At 30.2% G+C, this 22532-nt stretch overlaps 1 protein-coding gene across 2 annotated transcripts in view; it reads right to left on the minus strand.

The window, feature by feature from the left end:
- LOC142323071 (uncharacterized) overlaps positions 1–22532 on the minus strand; it is a 118473-nt gene that overhangs the window by 89415 nt on the left and 6526 nt on the right. Inside the window, exon 1 of one of the 2 annotated variants that reach the window (XM_075362225.1) lies at positions 13384–14649. The exons of the other annotated variant lie outside the window; for it this stretch is intronic. Coding sequence (XP_075218340.1) covers positions 13384–14380 — 997 coding nt within the window. The 5' untranslated portion in view covers positions 14381–14649. Of the gene's footprint in view, positions 1–13383; positions 14650–22532 lie in introns of those variants that run through there. 2 annotated transcript variants of the gene reach the window in all.

Consider the following 22532-nt stretch of genomic DNA (forward strand, 5'->3'; position numbering starts at 1 on the left):
GGGCTACCAACCCTGGAGGTCCGTTCCGGTACTCCGGTGGAACCGGCATATGTCCTGGCAGAGAGCGGATGCGCAGTCTCTGCACTGACTACAGGCCCCTACACACCGAAGCTTTCAGGGCTCCCATGCTCCGAACATGGGCACCTTAACTACATGCTTGCCATCGCGGGGGGCATGTGGACGACGAAAGGTCTCCGTTACACCTGCAAATAACTTTGACCGTGGCCGCCACATCGCCAGCTCTAAAGGCGGTATTAATCCATTTCCGTAATCGTTAATAATGTCGTATCTGCAGGTGGCCGTAAAGTCCAGTCCTGTAATTCGGCCTATAGATGTAAATCGACCGAAAAAAGCATATCCGAGAAACAACACTCGGAACCCCGTTAGCCACCTATATGTAATGTACTTGAGTACAGCTGTTGCCGCCCTGGACGTGGAACGTAGATGTTGTGTTCCAGACGTGGGGAATATCTACGTCAGGGCTATATTATTATTTATAATAAACACGTGAAATAATGTTAACGTAAATACACGACGGTGCTAAATATAAAAAATAACTGCAAAATAATTCACGATTTAGAAGGCATCATTAAAAATTATTTAAACACATTTATGTACGCGTTGAACGGGATTCAGAAAATTAGGATTGGTAGATTTTAGAGCGAGGTTGGACTGTATGCGATAGGTGATGAATGAAGACAACACCTTGTTGCTTGTTGAATAATGGTTTAATGAACTGTCGTCTTCACAGTTAATGAAATAGATTGTAACAACTTATAATTTGACATATAAAAATAAAAAATATAAAATTAAATAAAACATTAAAGCTAACGTTCATTCGAACAAGAATGGAGTCCATCCGAACTAATAGTATGACGTGACCGTCTTGGATCAGATTCGAGCGCCGAATGCTAGTACGAGCGGAACTCTCTGGTGAGCGCTAGCACCCACCAGATCGCAGCACCTCGACGTGGAACGAAACAAAGATCTTTAAAATAAATTTGTAATTATTAATATTTAGTACGTCTTTTCAACAGATGTTTTAGTAAAATAAAAAGAAACATTAAACTGTATTTTAAATAAACTGATTGTGGGATTTTTTTAAATTGTTTAATAATTAATAAACATGCTAAGGAAGAGTAATAAGATACATTCCCGTAAGCCAAAGTATTGGGTGGAGTTAACACCGACGTATTTCTGTTTTGTGGTTTGATAAGGTGGAGTCGATATTTTTGACTATTTTTTTTTTTTTTAGCAAATATTGCAAAATTTTGAACATTTAACATTCTTAATTTTATAAATATTGGTTTATACTGTTCATAACTTTATGTGCCAAACAATAATTTGACAACCCGTTTTTGTATCTTAAAAACTCGTCCTGACTTTTTGTGGGAGCACTAAAAGATGATAGGAGGAGAATGTATAATAATGATGCCTTAAAAATTTAAAAAATTAATTTTCCATGAATAGACATAGATTTTCTTTTGTACGGGCAACAGAATTATTAAAAATATTAAAATAAAAATCACTTTAACGTAAAAAAACAAACAATAATATACATATAATTTAAATATTACATTATGTATTAAGAAATTAATTAACGATATTAAAATAAATAAATTAAAAAATATTGTAGTATTCTACTTGCCGTGAGAACACATCGTACTTTTGACTTCTAAATACGATTTATATAAACGAGTTTAGTTATCCACTATCCAGTTTATCAGTTAGCTTTGTCAATCGGTATATGATCGCCTTTTTTATCGAAATGTAATCGCACGCACAAACCAATATTTTTCAAAAGAAATTGTAAGTCATGGAAGTAACCTTTGGTTCTTTCTCTGTGTTTATTCAGTCACCTTTATTTATCATTTTGGTTCAGTGTGGAAACTATAATGCAAATAATTGTTAGAAATTAGTCGCTTGTTAGTATTTTCTTTTCCCATTTTTTAATATTTAATTTGGTCAATTTTGGAAAATAATTTAATTGTTTTAGTACGATGTTTTGTGGCACTTCTTTTAAAATATAATTTTATTACATTTTGGCTTGAAATACGTGATGCATTTCATACTTAAAGTGATTAATTAACTGTATCTATTTTAATACATTATTCTGCTTACCAGAAAACATATATCATTTGTCCACTTATTAGATTCGTATAAACCAGTACAATACTCGAGTTAGAAAGACCGACTTCTATTTAACTAGGGTAAGGAAGTTTATATTTATTTAATTAATTACTTCAAAGTTTCAAAAATTATGTTCTTAAACTGTAACTCTGTCAAACCCATTCCAATACCCTACAAATAAAATTAAATCTCGAATAAGTTAAAGGAATAAAACTTTTAAAATCCCAGAAAAATAATAACGTAATTGAAAAATAAAACATTTTCTTCGTGTATTTTTTACCTTATGAACGAATAATCGGGTTGTACGAGCAATAAAAAAGTATTAAAATAAAATGAGAAAAGTGTGTACGTCAGTCGCATAAATTCTATATCTCGTTATATTTTGATGGAATGGTAGTGATTTATGTAAAATCGGACTAAAATAAAAAAGGAAGAACAATAAAATTATAAGTTTCTATTTAAAAATAAGTAAAATTAATTTTAATATAATATTAAAAATTGAAATTAACTAGCAATCTTTGATATATTTAACAAAAAGCGTTAAAAGCTGATGTTTTCGGTTTGCCGTTCAAATCATTCGACGTTTGTAAAATGCTAATAGTACGTTACTGTCTTTAGTTTTGACTGGACATGACAGATGTTTCACTCTTGTGTTGATTAAAAGAAAGAAGTATTTTCATGTTGTTTGGTTTATCGTATGAGCCGGTTAAAAATAAAACATAAGTAACTAATTTTTTAAATACCTATTCATTTTGCAGATTTCTTGAAAATAAACATTAATTTATGATAAAATATTAATCGTTTATCATTATAAATAATGTATGAATTTGTAATAGTCTGTAGTAACTTCGGTTTAATTATTAACAACATTTTTTGAGAGAGCTTCAGTGCTAGCTGTCATCGCCAGATTTATGTTGAACTGCTTATTTTCCTCTTAACGGTAGAACGGTTAAAGAAAGAATAATTTCAGAAAGTTAAATACTCGGTTTAAAAATTTTATAAATTAAGAATAAAATAAATAATATAATAAAATAAAATAAAGAAAAATGCATGCATTAAAATACATTCAAACGAATCTGCGAGCGCTTACCATGTAAAAATAAAATTAAGACGCTCGCAGTCACTTGCCGTGTAGAAAATATATTTTTTTTTATCTACACAACATAAGTTTAGTTTATTAATTATCAAAATTAACTGACATAAATGCATTTAATTTTTTTATTTAATGAAATTCTCTCCTGAATCGTAAATCGTAGCGGTGTTAAAAATTGTGATTTATAGGTTTTGATGTGGTTCACAAAAAGTGCGAACACCGAAAATTATTTTCCCATCTCCGAGTTCGTTTTGGCGAGGATTTATGGCCTATTTATTTATATAAAAAAATGTAGCTAAAATACTTTCGTTAAAATTGTTTAAGCACGATGAAGCAGACTGTGTCTATACCGAGTCGATTTTATCATCCTTGCCGAATATTTTGGATTCTAAGAGAGAGAAAGGGAGAGAGAAACTTTTTCAAAAATAGAGTTTTTATCTATAACTCAAATAATATTTCTTTACCTTTGAATATTCAACAAAATATGACGGGTCGTAGAATATACCTGGGAAATCTCCCGGGTATATAAATAATAAAGAGAACAGAACCTTTAGTCGGAGCCTGAGTAAAGTTTGCTTATTTTAGTCAAATGTAAACAACATTGGTTGGTCTAATGGTGAACGCGTCTTCCCAAATCAGCTGATTTGGAAGTCGAGAGTTCCAGCGTTCAAGTTCTAGTAAAGTCAGTTGTTTTTACACGGATTTTCATATTACATCGTGTGGATACCGGTGTTCTTTCTTTGGTGGTTGGGTTTCAGTTAACCACATATCTCAGGAACGGTCGAACTGAGAATGTACAAGACTACACTTCATTCACACTCATACATATCATCCTCATTCATCCTCTGAAGTATTATCTAAACGGTAGTTACCGGAGGCTAAACAAGAAAAAGAAAGAAAGTCAAATGTACACACCGGATGGGTATATCTACTTGTATCTGTGTAACTACTTGTTCTTCAATGAAACCTGAGCTCTTCTACTAGTTTAATTACATTTCTAAAAAAAAAAAGCATTACATTAAAACACATTTGACTAATTAACACCAAAAATCTTTTTCACAGTTATATACCGGGTATTTAAGTAATTAGGTATCGACTACAAAAGGGAGCTTTATAAAAACGAATACTTTTGGGTAGAAAGACTTATCTTCTATAATAGTCTAATCCACAGATAAATTAATCGTTGTTTCTCGGTATCTGGCTCTCCCTTTTCATCTCGGGTACAAAAACGAACCTTGTTGCTTTTTTTTTAAATTTAGAATGTCGATAAAAGTTAACTTAATACCTAATGTGGTAAGACCAAAGTTATTTGTAACACAAGTCTGTTGTTTCGAATGTTATCCGAACGTTATTTACTTCAACGATTATCACTTTAGGCCTTCACGATTAATATCTACCGTATACTTTCATCGTATATCTAATCGCATAACAATAAATATATTTATTTAACTAATACGAATAGAACAGGAATACGTCTCGGACGTTCTCTCTCCAAATGTAATTGCCGATATCGATTAATCTACAAATTATTTTTCCGATCTTCATCGTGACAATACAACGTATTATTCTTCGTCAAAGTTTGGAAAGCGTAAAGAAATAGATGCGTAGCAGTTTAATGAATTAGTATTGACATCGCTAATAGTAAATCGGAGTCGCAATACACTGTACTCCAACAGGACGTCGTAGGTAGCAAGAAGCCACTCACCGGCTGGAAACCCAAACCCTCTGCGCGTTAACTGAGCTTTCTAAACTGTGACGAGTAATATGGTGATTTATTTTTATCATTTAAATAATTCGTAAATTTAATTTTAAATCTTGTTTATTGCGTCATAAGTTTTACGAGGACGACATGTTTACAAACATTTCACGTTCCTATATTTATCATCTGTAGAGTTATCTTTTTTTTAACAGTTAGTGTACTGCGTGCTAAATTTATTTTAACGACTAACTGTAAAGAGTTTCAAAATAAATCGGTCTTTTTTTCTTCAAAGACTGCTTATAACATTTTCTACCGAGCAAGTTGTTCATCTGGTTGATAGTTTAGCCTGCTCTGTGTTGTTTACATCTGAAAAAACATACAAAAAATTGTGAATGTGTGCGCGTATGTTTTTCTATTTATAAGATAGTGACAAGGATGTTCGGTGTGTTAAACTGATATATTCTTCTCCGCCTTGAATTAATATTGAAAATTCTTTACCGTTTAATATTTTGTGGTTTATTACTAACAACAACATTGTTTTCAACAGTCGTAACTATTTTTAAAATACCAGATTGTAAAATTTGTATTTATTAAAGGTGAGAGTAGAAAAATAAAAACGATTTTATACATCCAGCGCGAGTGTGTTTCGATGTTTACTTTCGTAGGTTCCCGCAATATTTTTTTTATTTTTTATTCTTTCCCCTAGAACTGAGATAAGTATGTTTACACATAAATAGATATTGCGTATGTATTTTTATACATTTAATAATACAATATCGCTAAATCCTTTAGTATCTTTATGATGGCTTCATTCCCAGGGATAAGCTACTGGAAGCGTTTATTTACTGTACACGATAACAAGTGCTACCGAAAATCCCAGGTCGATAAATTCTATTCGTCTTTTAAAATTTGAATATTCATTAGTTTTTTTTTTATCAAGAGATATGTAAAATTAAATCGGTGAACGTAAAAATTAAAAATAATTTTTCACGTAAGAATTGTTAATTTTATATTAAAAGAAAAAACTTTGGTATATTACAAAAACGAAGCAAACATAAGAAAAGGAGATAGTACGATCTTGTTACATTCAGCAGGGTATTTGTTATCGGTGTCATTTATATAAAAACAACCGTCTACCCTACTAAAAATGAAGTGATAATCCTTTCATTAAAAAACGTATTACTCTGATATAGGATTGTACTTGTGAAATTTAATTGGAACTCGTTATATTTTTTTAAATGATGTATTCTGTTATTAGATTTAACTAAAAAGAAATATTAACTATGTTGTTTATACGTTTAAAAAAGAAATCGTTCGGCGGTAAATTATTTATTTATTTTATTTATTTTTGAACGAGCCGATTAAATCTTAAATTAAAAATGTATTTACATTTATCCGTGATTTTTAAAAAATAAATAACCGCTGATATTGGCGATAGCAGATGCTAACTTTAGAAAAGAAAAACAAAACAAAACAAAGAGAAATCGTATGACGGTTTTAATTTAATAAATCGGAACCAAAAATCATTCGAAACAAAAAGAATTAATTAAAATATATATCGTTTATTTTAATAACCGTTTAGCATAACAATTTATTTGTAGTTCTAATGTGATTAATAAACAGTCTAAAAAATTCCATCCTACTTACAGAATATATTTATTTATATAAATTAATTTTTTTTGTTCACTTTCTGATTAATATTATTAATTTTACCTCCTTTCTCTCTACGTTAAGCGCTTTCGTAGAGATCTCTGCTTCTTCAAAACGTTTGAAACTACATCTGATAAAAAAATAAGAGGTACGTTTACCATCTTAGTCACCGATATAAAAAATATATTTTTAATCTAATATTTACATTTTCTGACTAAGCAGATATCTGCGAAAGCTCTTAGTATAAAAGAAAAAAGTGTTAAAGCGGTAAGTAAAATAATATCTATTAGTAGTAATAAAATAGAAAAGAATTAGTAAGTAAAATAGCAGTAAGTATAGTAAATGAGAATCTATTTTTATAAATAATTTGAATCTAATTTACAAATCAACTAAGAAAAGAGAAGGAAGACATATGCTTTTTTAAAATAAAATGTCGGTAATGAACAAAGTGTTACATTAGGATTCGTAAATAAAAATTTTATTATTATTTTGAGGGAGAATATATATTTCCACACTATACTGGAAGGAAAAATTCATTTTTTACATAAAAATTGAGGATTTTAATTGTTTCCCAGTCCGGTTTATTTCCCAGAATACATTAATTAGTTTCTTTATATCTTCCTTTCAATTAAAAAAATAAATAATAAAATTAGTTCATTATCTCGATTTGAGATAGTGATGCGATTCCAGTTGACTATTTGATATAAATAATTTAAGCGAAAGGTAATTATGATAAAGGATAACCTATTGTCATATTATGAACGATCTTCTGTAATCGTCTAAGGGAAATTTTCTACTAGGTACTTTATTTATATCGAATAATCAGTCTGTTGAATATTACAAGTCGAATTAAATGTAGTACGAGTGTAAATGTTCAGTGTGTTTAGTATTTGCTTAGATGACAGTTTACCAGTAATAATGTATCAAAAATTAGACGTGATTTAATAAATTAATGCTCAATTACACTAAAATCTTTATAGTACTCTTTTTTATCGTACGGTGTATTCTATACAAGTCGCGATTATTTTTGCCGATGAAACACCTGGGTGTCTTATTTACCAACACTTCTGTTAACCTACGCAATTTAATTCTATTACTGAAATTATGATTAAAAAATAAATAAACTGTGAGATATTAAAGAAAAGTACCCTTATTTGATTACTTTTTAACATACTTGAATTTACGCCCGTGTGAAACACAAAAAAACAATTTTAAAAACATGTTTTACTAATTGTTAAATAGTATTTTTATCAGCATCAAATTCTGACGAGTTTTTAAAAAACTGTGTTTCATTTATCGGCCATATTTAAAATAATAGTTATTTGAATCAGAAAAAATAATTTTTTTAAAACAAAGAAAAATCTTGTTCGATTTGATAGACCTAATAAGAAAATATGCATAATAATGAGAAATGCAAGTCGGAAACAAATCAGTATTATGTACATACTAGCATTTCCCGTCGCGGCTTCGCTCGCTAAATACATAATTAGAATTTGAAGCAGACAAAATTTACACCATTTCTCTAAATTACTATCACAATGTTACCGAATCTCATAAAGACTGATCCAATAGCGGTTTGTATAATAATTTATATATAATAATTATATAATTTATGTATAATAATTATAAAATTTGTATACAAGAAAAACGTGTATACAAATTTTCATCAATTTATCTACAATAGTTTTTGCTGGGCGTTGATTATGAATCGGCCAGGACATATTTTTTTAAATATATAGATTTTATTATTATTATTTTTTTTTTTTAAATAACCGTTGCAAAGAGAACAATGTATTACAAAATATTTATTGTTCTCGAATAACATGGATTACATAGACAATATTTTTGGCCATTCCTCATTAGACACTGAGAAAACAAATTAGTTTCTTTCACTGATTGTAACGATTAAAATATATCTATAATACTGAGTGGATATACATTCTTTTGTTTAGCATATCGATAACAATGATTTTTTTAAGCGATCATTCCGAACTAAAAAGTAGCTGATAAATGAAAAACTATGATCAAAAGTGACCAAATTTAGTAAGAACATTAAGAAAAAGTTAGCTGATTAGGTAGTTAGTTGAATATATTTTTAGAATTTTTTTCATAGTTCACACTGGCGTAAATCTGTTTGTTTTTTTATTTAAAAAAGGTTTTAACGTAATATAATAAGTAGGTTAAGAGAAAGATAAATGAAGACAATACTAAAAAAACCCTGATTTTTCTTTATTATGAATCATATTATTAATGTTCTTTAAACCAGCAAAGACATTAAAGAGTAGCATAAACGAGGAATGGACTTTAAAAAAAACTGCACGGGACCAATTAAGAGCACGGTAATTAGCCGCATATTAATAAAGGTAAAAAGTATCATACTTGCTTAAACGGTAGATCAACATGAGTTGGTTTTAATATAGGTGTAGGTTTAATATTAGCGGTTACTAAAGTATTTAAAAGTAAGGTTATATAATTAAATAAAATAGCTTATTTAATATTGTTATGAATTTATACACAATTCTCGATTATGTGTTATTAATTCAATTAATCAGCAACAGAAGACATTACATACTAGATAATAAGGAACATAGTTAATGAATTACGACCGTTAAGTATATTGTCGTGAGTGTCATTAAGCAAACGGAATGAAACTATCAGTAGCATACTTGTTTCTGATACTTATCAAACAGTGACCCTTTTAACGTCGTAAATATTTGTGTTTGCCTTTATTATCTTGTTTGTTAAATGACACGAATAGGTAGTCAAACTAAAATATTTCTTTTAGATTTCCTTAAACCTCGACTTTTTATTTATATCTACACGTAACGTAAAAACATGTTAGAGCTTTTGTTAAAAATTATCTATAGGTAAAGTTTTTTCACATTTTGAACGATTCCTTATAAGCGATGTGATTTAGAACTTCAAAATAATATTTATTTAAAGAATTCCGGTAGAGAAATGAATAAAATGAAATGCGAAAGAACTTTAACAAGAAAATAAATTATTATACAATGATTTACGAAAAATGTAACAAACTTTCAGGACATGTTGAATTGTTATTGAACATTTTATTTCATTAATACAGAGTTAAAATCTTTCACGTTTTGATACGTTTAGTTTTTAATAAACTTCGAAATTCTTACGATTTCTTAAATTACGAAATTCTTAAATTGGGATCTCTTCCAGCCCGTTTAAATAACTTCTTTAAAATTTTAATAGTTAATATCTAAAGTATTTCTTTGGTCTTATATATAAAAATGGTTAATTATTTTACAAATTTATAATAGACTTTCAAGTAGACTGTTTTTAACAGTCTCATTAAAAATTTACTTTTAAAGATTTGAATGAATTTAAAATTGTTATTTAAAAGCAAAAAAAATATTATTCTGGAATCAATAAAAGCCCGTTTTTTACGTTTTTAAGACTTAGCAGATATCTGTTTTAGTGATAATCAAAAAATATATTTAGATTGTATTGTAGATAAGTAAGTAATTTTTAACGTTTTTTCAGTCGATTTTTTTGTTTATTCAAAATTTTCAGAAAGCGGGTACGTAAATTAATCATTTACGTCACTATGATTGTAGATTATATCAGATTGGAGAATTTAAAAAAAAATCTATTAGTAAATATTTAATAATTAAAAGTTTTTCGTTTAAGAATAACGAAATTAGGCCTACTTACTACTTAATTAATGTACCGGGCTCGGGTAAAGTTTACTTTTGAATAAATATATTAATCGTGTACTAGGACAGAGAATCGTCGATAAATTTAATTCAGGTATTGTAAAAATCATAAAATAGTATGTGAAAAAAATAATCTGCTACCGAATCGGAAGCGAGAAAAGATGCGTTCGTGCATGTCTTCGACATCAATCAAAGCAAAACGACTTTTTTAATATCGTTCCGGTGTGTTAAATTTTGTTATTCATCATAAACTATAATAGTGATAAGAAATACTTATGATCTGTAGTTTTTGTAATACAATTCGTAAGCTATAACAAATACGTGTCGGTGGCTATGACACGGATCAATACCGGCGAAAAAATCAGCGGATAAATATTTTTGACATAGAACCTTGTAATGACTAGATAAAGGTAAAAATTTGTAAAAATTTTTTTCATATTAAAAATGGGTAAGGTCGCTTTAAATATTATTGAAAGTTACAAAAAAAAAAACATTTCCTTTATGTAAAGCCTGTTCGTTATCGTTATGTATAATATTGCAAAGAACATTTTCAAGACAAAAATTGGTCGTCCTTGTTTTTTTAGTTAAAACAAATGCAAATCCTATAAAATGTAGTAATTTGTAAAAATAAATTAGGGATGTCTATCATGATTAAATTTAAATACAAATTCCTCGTAAAATTTCTGTTTACCTTTAAAAACTCTTTTTCTTCTATTTGTCGGCAGAATTAGGGAAATTTTTATAAATACATATAAAATCTACGTGCTTTTTTTAAAAAATATTACCGTCTCCTAATATTAAAATAGCAAATTGAAACGCCTAAACTCCTTTACAAAAAAGTAATTCTATAAATAAAAAAAGTTAATCGGATGAAAAACGTATCAGATATGCTAAACGGTTATTGAAGTTAACCTACTAAGAGAAACGCTCAGGAATAGTTCAGATAAATTAAAAATATAAACTTACATAGATTTTTTAACAATTAAAACCAGAGTGTAATCTATTAATCTTTATTTAAGAGGGTTTTTTAGAACTTTTAAAGATAGAATATTTTATAATATATAGTCTTATCATATAGTCCTATAATATATTTTATTATCTATTGTGTAATATTTTGTTCTAGACTAATTTTTTTTATGTTAATTTTTATTTATATTCACTTTTATTATTCCCTCTTATCTTATGATGGAGACTTCAACAATTGATATTTATACGTAACTTTTATTTTACTTTTTATTCGTTGTAAATGGTTCGTGAGAATTTTCTATTTGCCGATTTACAGAATTAAAACAAAAAAATTAATTAATTAAAAAATAAAAATAATTCTGGTGGTGAATTTTATGTTATTATTTGTTGACATTTTTTTCTTTTTGGATTTAAAATTTATTTAACTATACATTTTATACTTTTTTAAATTTGCTTTTCTATCTAAATTAATTTTTATTACATTTACGTTTACTGATGATGATTTATAAAAATGCGAAATAAACATCTAATTTATAAATTTTCAATTATTATAAACGACATTCTTTTCAATATTTTATTTCAATAACATTTTAGTATAAGTCTTTCTTTGTGTATGTGTGTGTGCGCGCGCGCAGGCGCTACAAAAATGTTAATATAAAGGTAATGTTATAATTACGTTTGAAATGAATTTTAAAAAAATCATTAGAATAGAGTGTAAAGTAAAAATAAATTACCTAGGTTCCCATTTGTGAACACTCGTCCGATCGTGGATAAAATTGACACTAGCAGAAAATTCTGTCGGCTTAACAGAAGGTTATCGCAAAATGTTTTACGTAAATTTTCGTACGTTAATGAATTAATAAATCTTATTAATGTTTTACAAATCTATTTATATTCTGTTTTATTAATTTGAAAATTTATATAAAAATTAAGAAGATTCAGATTTTATTTTTTTTATCTTCAAAGTAACTTTAGTTTATCCTAATATTGCTTTGTATTTTTATTTATTATTAACGTAATGAATTATAAACCTTTATTAATTTTTCTATTTATAATTATTATTATTATTATTATTATTATTATTATTACTGTTACTTGTTTTTATTTAAATTTAAAAAAAATAGAGATAATTATTTATAATAATAATAATTTATCTACGAGTAGTTTTACTTAGGAGTAGAGTAGCTAAGTTAACTAAGAGAATTTTTTTTTAAATAACCGTTGATAACGATGGTAACATCTGTGTTATACGCCGTACGTAAAGCTTAATATTATTCAGGTATAGTTCAAAATTAAAACCTACGCGTAGTCTATCAAATCGTTTGTTTTACGTTCTTTACAGTCGAAATATTTTAACAGAAATTCTGACCGTTTACAAAAGAAAACTATTACGCATATCATATTTATCTAGTCTCTTTGCCTGTGACAGGAAGGAAATTTTCTACATTGAATTCATAAAAATAAGCTTAATTTAATTGTTTTATTAAACTGTGAACACAAATTTTTTCTTTGTCAGTATCAATCGGTACGTTGACACCGACGATTTACTCGTACATTGTAACGTCTTTAAATGTACACTTTAATAGATTAATGTTTTTACAACTCTATCCAATTAAAAACGGATAAATTATAAAGCTTAATAATTGAAAGAGATATCAAGAAAAAATTTATTTAAAAAAAATATATAACATCCTAAAAATTAAAATGTATAGTGACTCGATAGCAAATGCAAAATTATTAATATAAAATCAATTATGCTTAAGATTTGATCATCCCCCCCCCCCGTAAAATATTAAACTTCTCGCGTTATCGAAGTTTATTTTTATCTGTTGATATCGTACAATCATCTGCGTGAAATTTATACGCATGAATAAAAAATATACGATGGAAATCTTATTTTTAAGTTACGTAAAGTGACTCGAGTTGTGAAATTTTAAAGTGAATTTTTTGATTCGTTCAATGATTTCGATCGATTGTCGTAAAGAGAATTCTGCAATAGAAATTTATCTAACCGATCAGTAATTACATTAAAATTTTATTGTCAAATAATTTAAAGTTGCTAAAAATCAACTTTATTTTGGGAAGGTTATATATCTAATAGATTACCTTAGATAACATTTTTATTTCTAGCCTAAATTTTAGCGACAGCGAGATGTCCTTACCGGAAGTGGATTGGGTGTCCAGGAAGCGGGTGTCAGATTCTTGGTCAGGACTGGGAGCGTGGTCGGACCCGATGCCGCTCGACCCTCCGCTGGAACCGACCTTGGCGACGCCTACACCAGAAGTAGTATGCTTGCTTCCTGACGGACGGCAGTTTTGAGAAACATTAACACCGACGATATTTGTATTAAGACAACGACGTAGATCGATATTAGAAAGATTTCCTTTCTGACGATGGACGGTGTCGTAGTCTCGAGGCGGCAGAAGTATGGGCGCTTGTGCTTGCGCTTGAGTCTGAGGGCCCGTTCCCAGTTTCTCTCTCAACTCGGCCGCGAGAGAATCGTATAAGCTTGCGATTCGTTCTTGTTGCCCTACGCCGCTTAAACGTTCCGAAGAAGAACCTCCAGACGACTCTGATTCTCGAGTGCTGCTGCTTCGCCCGTCGGAACCTCCCGCTAAAGGTATTCTTCTTACGGGTCTTTCCTGCGGAGACGGTAACAAAAGTCCTTTTGCTCGCAGCCGAGCTTCGATCTCCGCTAGTTTTTTTTGATTTTCTGGTCTTTCGATAAGAGTCTGTAACTGTCCGCTGAGAACAGAAGCGGTTTCCACCGAGTCGCAACGGTAAGCGTGTACGTGAACAGGACACTTAGTGACGGGATTGTACAATAACAGTATACAAGCGACTACATCCTCCTCTTGTAATACACACGTCACCGCGTGATGAGGAATAAAGTGTTTAACTACCTCGGATTTTGCGCTGTTGGTCTTCCCGGCAGCTTTTCCTACCGGACTAAAATTGCTCGTGTCAGGAACATTTTGCACGATTTTCAATCCCTTGTGGCTGACCTGCAGAGTGACCTTGAAGGGTTCTACATCGCGTTCTCTTTCTACCAAACATCTTATGACCGGGGTTATATACTCGGATCCTCTTAAACCCTTCGCTTCTTGAGCTCCTAAGAACCATACGTAATAAGATGATTTTTTAATATCTTTCCTCATTTTCCTATATTTTAATTTATTTGTTGTAATAGTTTAGTTAAAACCTAGATTACATATCATTCTAGTTTCAAAAAATTAATATTGTCTACAAGAAATAATTTTACGGTACTTTTTTTTCATACGCTAATAAAACACTAAGCTGTTATACTTATATATCGAAACACATCACATAAAACCATACTTTAATAAACGCTTCAGTTTAGTTCCGACGTTAAAATCTCTTTTCGTAACAAGGTGTGGTTTGTCAGTTTCTTCTCTATAATAAAGAATTCTATTTAATTAAATATTTCACTTTATATTGCACAAAATTTTATATCGTAATGCTTGTAGAAGACATTTAGACCGCTGTTAGAAACTCCGCTGTAAGTGAACGACACAGTAACCGAATAACAGTACGACACTAGTACGTTTTAAAAACACTATTAAATCGATCGAAGTATATATGTCACTAGAAATTCATCAACACTAATTTATTATCCGTTATTTAGTATAAAGAATTATTCGATTTTTTAATAAAGTCTAAAGTTTAAACTAAATACAGAAAAAAATAAACAAACTATGGGATCACGTTGCAGGCCGACACGACTGACTCTCACCAGAGTTCTCACACTGCACTGGCAGCGCTGTCAGAACCGGCACGCCGCGCTGAACACCGACAGTTTCTATCTCTTTTTACCTGTATGTTTCTATATGCACCTATCGCACTCCAACCGCCAGTCTTCCACCACCACCCCGCTGCGGTCAACCTCCAGGTCGGTCACGTGACGAGAGTGGTCGTCCTCGATTTCACATCCACCACTCAATCCGACCCGCCGACTCCACTTTGACCCCCACTAAACAACCTCCACCAAACTCAGCGTCCCATTGTAACACTTTTAACATGTTATTTACATTCAAACACGTACCATCTCGAAAAAGAAGTTAATATAAAGGGCATGTAGTTTTTTTTGTGTATGTGTGTGTGTGTGTGTGTGTGTGTGTGTGTGTGTGTGTGTGTGTGTGTGTATGTATGTGTGCGTGCGCCCACAAGCTCATGTGTGTATTGTTTATGTACACACGTGGTAAAACGCGTGCCTTGGACACAAACTTAACCGCGTTACATATACAAACTTAAAATTCGATTGTACGAAAAACCAGGTGTGTGTGTAGTATCACACATGCCTTGGATACCTTCGTAAACTCAACGCGATTCAAAATTAAGATTTTGCATTTGTAGGGGTTGCGTTAGCTGTTTTTTTCCTAATCTGTTTTCTATTTCTTCATTAAAACTTATTTGTTTACCCTCAAAATAGACATTAAACGTTTTAGGAGTGATTAAAATTTAAATTAATCTAGGAATTTCAGTTTATTTTTAATTTCCGTACCAGACCCGGATAAAATTAACGTTTACAAATGAAATTTAGAATAAATATTACAAATTATTTAAAAAATTCGGTTTTTAATTTTACTGGAGCCTGCTAAAACGGTTGCCAATCTTCGAATTAAAGTTTTCATTTAAGATTTTTATATATGAACCTTTGATTCATGTACAATAAAACCGAACGTACCTTAAACGTTAAATATTTTACTTAAAATTATATTTAAAAACAATCTCTCTCTCTTATATATATATATATATATATATATATATATATATATATATATATGTGTGTGTGTGTGTGTGTTTCCTATTATTTAAGTCTAATTAAATTTTAAAAATAGTTTTGTAAATTAAAGTAACTACTTTGATTAGTCTTTATCCTTGTGTTTTAATGCTAAAACACAAGTAAAGTATAGGTTAGAAAACCCACCGGGTTGGTCTAGTGGTGAACGCGTCTTCCCACATCAGCTGATTTGGAACTCGAGAGTTCCAGCGTTCAAGTCCTAGTAAAGCCAGTTATTTTTACACGGTTTTTGAATACTAGGTCGTGGATACCGGTGTTCTTTGGTGGTTGGGTTTCAATTAACCACACATCTCAGGAACGGTCGAACTGAGAATGTACAAGACTACAACACTTCATTTACACTCATACATATCATCCTCATTCATCCTCTGAAGTATTATCTGAACGGTAGTTACCGGAGGCTAAACAAGAAAAAGAAAGAAAAAGTATAGGTTAGAAAAAAATGCGTGATACCTATCCATTGAATCCTAATACGTTTTTTTATGCTTTATTTGTATATATATTTTATTTGAAAAATAAAATTTGTAACAGAGAAAGAAAACTTTTCGAAGTATAAATTCCCTATTACGTCGTATACAGAATGCGTCAATAGAGAAATTAGAGTAAAAAATAAATTTCCATGATAAAGTACCCAGAAGTGATTTAGTGGGGACTGAACCCCAAATTCTTGTAGTCTTTCCTTTCTTTTTCCTGTTTAGCCGATAATACTTCAGAGGATGATATGCATGAGTGTAAATGAAATGTAGTCTTGTACAGTCTCAGTTCGACCGTTCCTGAGATGTGTGATTAATTGAAACCCAACCACCAAAGAACACCGGTATCCACGATCTAATATTCAAATCCGTGTAAAAATAACTGACTTTACAAGGACTTGAACGCTGGAACTCTCGATTATCAAATCAGCTGATTTGGGAAGACTCATTTACCACTAGACCAACCCGGCGGGTTAAACTCTTTTAGTCTATTAGCATACTAACTAAGCAAAAAGTTCATTCAAGTGTTAAGAAACATATAATTCAATTAAACCAAATCAGACATCTTACCACTACTTACTGATATGAAGTAAAGGGCTATATTAGGACCTTATTACTTGCTGCACACATTACTTACTTGGAAAAAATTTATAAAATTCATTTAAATGTTTTCTAATTTTACGAATTCTTTTCTTTCAAAAAATCGTTTGTTATTCGGAAAATCTAAAAATATTTTATAAATATTTTGATGGAAAAATTTTCCCTAGCCTAAAATTCTTACTTCGTTTTCTTCAGTTATATAAAAAATAGATTATAATGTGACTTGATTTATTTCAAAGCAGAATTTAGCTTAAAAATTGTATTATCGTCAATTTATTTTTAAAGCAAAACCAAAGCTATGATTTAAAATTCGCCAACAAAAAAAAAATAATTTAAACAGGTAAATCTCTTTTAAAATACATTTCGAACTAACAATAAGTTCATGAATTTTTACAAAATCAAAAATTAAAAACGTTAATCTCATAAGAGAGAAACACCGGTACAAGAGAAGTAAAAGATAATGAATTGTCAATGTTCTCTTTTTATGCAGTACTTCGTAATTAATCATCAACTTTAATTATTTATAGTAAAACCTTGCTAATTTGTAACCTTCTATTCTTCGTCATATGATTTATTTAACTACTTGCTTTGTCTGATTCGGCCGATGGATAAAAGTATTATTGAAAGTTTAAAGCGCCGCTATAGAAGAATATTTCAGTAAAAATGTAATATTTTTTTGAAAACGAAACGGAAATACAAGAATTTTGGAAAAATTGTACGATTAAAGATGTTCTGTATAAATATATTTTTACTAGAACGTAGCTTGTTTCGCTTGTCTTACCCGTTTAGCCAGGATCCCGCTGCGTTCATTATCCTCATTATTTGTGAGAATAATATTGATAAATAACAATTAAAATCTGTTTAACTTATAGAAATCATCAGTGCACTGTAATTTCTTCAAAACAACAGTTGTCAGCACAGGAATCACCTTTGAGTGATCTGAAGTATGCGGAATTCAGAATAGTCGGTTCCCGTCTTAAAAATAGTAGTTATAGCCGGTTACTTCGTACGGGTAATAAAGTATTTTGCACGGTCCTTAGCGTTATCCGGGAAACACCATAAGGAGGTGACCGTATTTCGTTTCTCATTTTTTATTTTTTTTGTTGTTTTTTTTTTTTATGGTTTTTAGTCAAGTAACTGTAGGCAGGTGCAGCCAGTCGCGATGGGCCGCGTCGCACATGTAGGAACAGTGGCAGTGGCTGTGTCGGTTGATCCGCCGCTCCATACACCGCGCACCTTTAAATCTACTTCTATCGATAAACAAAATAGATACCGAAAAAGACATGCGGATCTTTTTTTGTAGAAAATTTAATTTGAAATACTGCAAATCGTCTCAGAATTCGACTTGACCAACGGTTTGACCGTAGTAAAGTTTAATAACGGCAAGGAACATAATTTGGTTGTTACCGCAAGCCATTCTAACGGTCACCTTCTTGAAACGGTGAAAAATTTCGTGACGGCAGTAATCCTACGTTCCTACGTTTCCAGAAATTAAAACTATGTTTATACAAAATTTCATTTTAATCGGTCGAGTAGTTTTTGGGTAAAATTGTAACAGACTCACAGACACTACTATATATACATATTACATACACATTCATACATATAAATCGCTAGATATGTTGGAATAGACTGTGATATTTATTATAAAAAAATAACGACAGAAAATCTGTCGATAAAATGAAAACTAATTACCTTATTTCATAATTAAAAAGAAACATTTCAGAATGTATACGGGGAGTTGATAAAACATCAAACAAAAAGTTAATGCGATGAACATGAGAAGGTAGTACTGATGCGGCAAACAAAATTCTAAAATAAAAGGAAAACATTGTGTTTATACAAAATAAAAACATTTTTTAAGAAATTAGAAGAAGAACATGTTTGGTTTGTCATGAAAACGATGTGAAGTACAGGAAAACTAATGAAATCGTACGATACCAGAGACAGAATTGATTACGTTATTAGTACTACAAAAGATTTGCTAACTTTTCGTAAATAAAAGAGAAACAACTCTATTAAAAAAAAACGGACTTTTTAAAACAAAAAAATCAGGTAAAAAAAGATAGGTAAATGAATAAACAAATCATTATTAAATGTATGATTTATTCTTCTCGTTATTACATCGGTGATTAAATTTATTTTTATTTTCGTACTTTCTTTTGTACGTGTTTTAACATGTTGTCACTTAAAAATTTCTAATAAAAAAATGTTATATCCTTCAGTTTTAAAACAAAACTCGTTTAGCCGGACTGTCTTTAATTTTTTTTCTAATGCTCTATAGCGACATATATGGCACGTGTAATTTGTCATTTTTTCACTCCCATTTCTTTACCTGTCACGGTTCAAAAAGTGACAGATTTTGTAGTTTCAACTGTTATTCATGAACCGAGCATATACTTGGTTACACCATCATCCTTAAAAAACAATCTATATGGTAAAATACTGGATTTGTTTTTAGCATTTGCAGAGAAATTAAAATTTAACCTTACCTATCGTTAAAAATTATTTTTAATTTTATAATTCTTATTTATTTCCTTATTTAAAACGTATACATTTTATAATAAATTTTCTAAATTATTATTTGTAAAAATATTAAAAAGTTAATAGACCGATCGAAATAACTCATTTAGAGGGGGAAAAATTGTTACCTGGACTTTTATAACTGGAAATGGTAAAGGGGCTTAATAAACGTAAAAAAATAAATGCGTGAGCAGTGGCGGTGAAGGGTTGATTTGAGTACAAAAGTTGTAGATCATGCAAAAATCTACAACTTTTGCAGAAGTCACTTTTTAACATAACCTCAAAATTTCCGATAAAAATGTGAAAAGTCGTTTTTTTCGTTTTTTATTTTCATTTCCGCAAAAATAACTTATTTTTGACGAAACTTGGTTAAAGTATACCTTTCTGTGTCTTAAATAACCACAAATTGTTTTAGATAAGAAAATCAAGAAGTTTCCAAGATATTTATTTTTTCCGGTCCGAAACACTTTTGTTTTTAAAAAAACTTTTGCTTAGAAAAATCATCGTACGCAGTTCTGCCGGTGGATATTTTTTTTTTGTTTTGACATATACCTTTTGGTAAAATAAAAAAAAATTATAATCACAATTCAAAAATATGCTTAAAAATGCAAAAAAAATGACTTGCAATAATGAATTTTTCAGTAATTGTTGATAATTTCTTTAAATTAAAAAAAAAATCAAAAACTGATCGCACCATCCAGTTGTACGGAAAAAATACAAAAGAAACCGTGTTTCAATGTATATTTCGGTTGGTAAAGCGATTTAGAAAACGCAAACGGTTACAGTCAAATAACAAATTAAAAACCGCGTTCATTTTACCATAGTTCGAAAGACCTACAACTAAACACGTGATATTAATCTCTCTTTTATTTTATCCTCGACAGTAATCGAAATTACACACTGAAAGCTTATCTTGTTCCTTGAACTTCATTTTTAAAAATGACACCTTGAAACGACGTGTTTTTAATCAACCTAAAAATGGTGACTTTTATCATACCGCCTCCATGGTACATGCATTTTGTTCCTTTTCTCTATCAAAAATACGTAACCGTATTTGTTTCATTTAATTCTTCGACATAAAACGATCCTTTTATAACCTCACCTCCACTGTTTTTAATACATATGTAACGTGCATTGCGAGCTTCAAGACGTGTACAGTAAACAATCTATTAGTCCAGTTCGGCATGTACCCTTTGGCAAACATTGTTTTATACTTACTTATCCTCTCTTTGTCACCGACTTTCATTTTTTTTTACTCCCACGTTTATTCGGAATCGTTGTACTCTCAGATCAATTCATCTAAAATATCAACTCGTCTGTAAATAAGCCTTTTAATAAAGTTACGCCGCATCTTGTTCTTCTGTTCTATTAAAGCGTTCCACTATAGAAGGTTTTCTGAATGTAAGTGGAGTAGTGATTAATATTATATTTGCTCATAAGTTATTCAACTCTGAAACTGAACCGCTCCTTACCATCAACTGTTTGAAAATGTCTCATCTTATTCGTTTTCAAAATCGGTTCAAGAACTTTGACAACTTCTTCGGCTGTTTTACTTTTAAGTGATTTCGTGAATGCGGACTTGATAAACAATTTATTACCTATTTTCCTTATTAATTTTTGCATACAGTATGATCTCCACTAGATCGGCCTGATAAACCTTGAGCTCTAGATTTCGCATTAGGTAATCGCGTGCGGCTTGCTTGTGTAACTCACTAACGATACTCTTCCTTTCACTCATCTTAACATCGAACTAATGAAGAATTAGTTTTTCGTCTTATGAAAGATGAACATAAAAAAAAAAGTAAACGCGTAGCTTCCTTTAAAAGCTGTCAACTGTTACCCTTCTTCAGGTTTTTCTTTTAAACAAACCGTATGATTAATTTCAGATTAAAAAGCAACGCCTAACGGGATGAAAGACCCTAAGGCCTGTATACAATCTGATGAAGGATCCGTCTTCCGACACACTGTATTGCGATTTGATGAGGGAAGTGTTTGTACGCATACCAACACAAACACACATACAGACTTATTAAACATACAATTTAAGACTAACGCATGCACGCACTAGCATACCCTGACCCGAAAACCTCGTATCCCTCTTTTTAAAAATAAGATAGACTACGTCATCCTGATCATAGATAGACTACGTCATCCGTTTTGTAATTATCTTTTATATTTATCTTCATATAAATAATAATAATAAGAGCGATTATCTTATATATTTACTTTAACGTTATTTCATTTGTCTGTATTTTAAATAATTAATAAATATGAACTTTCATCGTACTTATCTAATAATCTTTTTTTTTAACCGATGAATTAATTCACTACAGAAGTTTACAACGAAGCTTATACGTGGGAGCATGAAAATGGATGTAGCATATGAAAAATATCATGCCTGACTGGGATTCTAATCTGAGATCCCCGGATGAAAGGCCGTGACGCTACCGCTCCGCCACAGAGATCGGCCGTGGCAAGGAATATATTTTGTTATATATATTTTTTTTAACATTTTTAAATTATCTTATAATAACGTGATTATTAGTACCGATTAAAATAAAATATTTATTTTTACTGCAGTTATTGCTTCTTGTAAGAAAACACGCCGGTTAATCATTTTCTAGAGAAGTTTTCTGTACGGCTCAAAATATTCATTAAAAATATCAGTTCATCCTCTATCAAATAATGAACAGTTCAATTTCATTAACTTACTTATTTTCTTACTGAACTTATGAAAAGGAATGAATAATAAAACTTTTAAAAAACTCATTTCCGACTCAAATAGCTATTTAATCGAAAAATTTATGCTAGGCTATATTTTAATGCTTAATAACTTTATACTATTATTTTTTTCAAATTAAAAGTAATAGTCCTTCCTGTACCTATTTAAGC

The sequence above is a fragment of the Lycorma delicatula genome, chromosome 4 (genome assembly GCF_047948215.1).
Source record: "Lycorma delicatula isolate Av1 chromosome 4, ASM4794821v1, whole genome shotgun sequence".
Taxonomy (NCBI): Eukaryota; Metazoa; Arthropoda; class Insecta; order Hemiptera; family Fulgoridae; genus Lycorma; species Lycorma delicatula.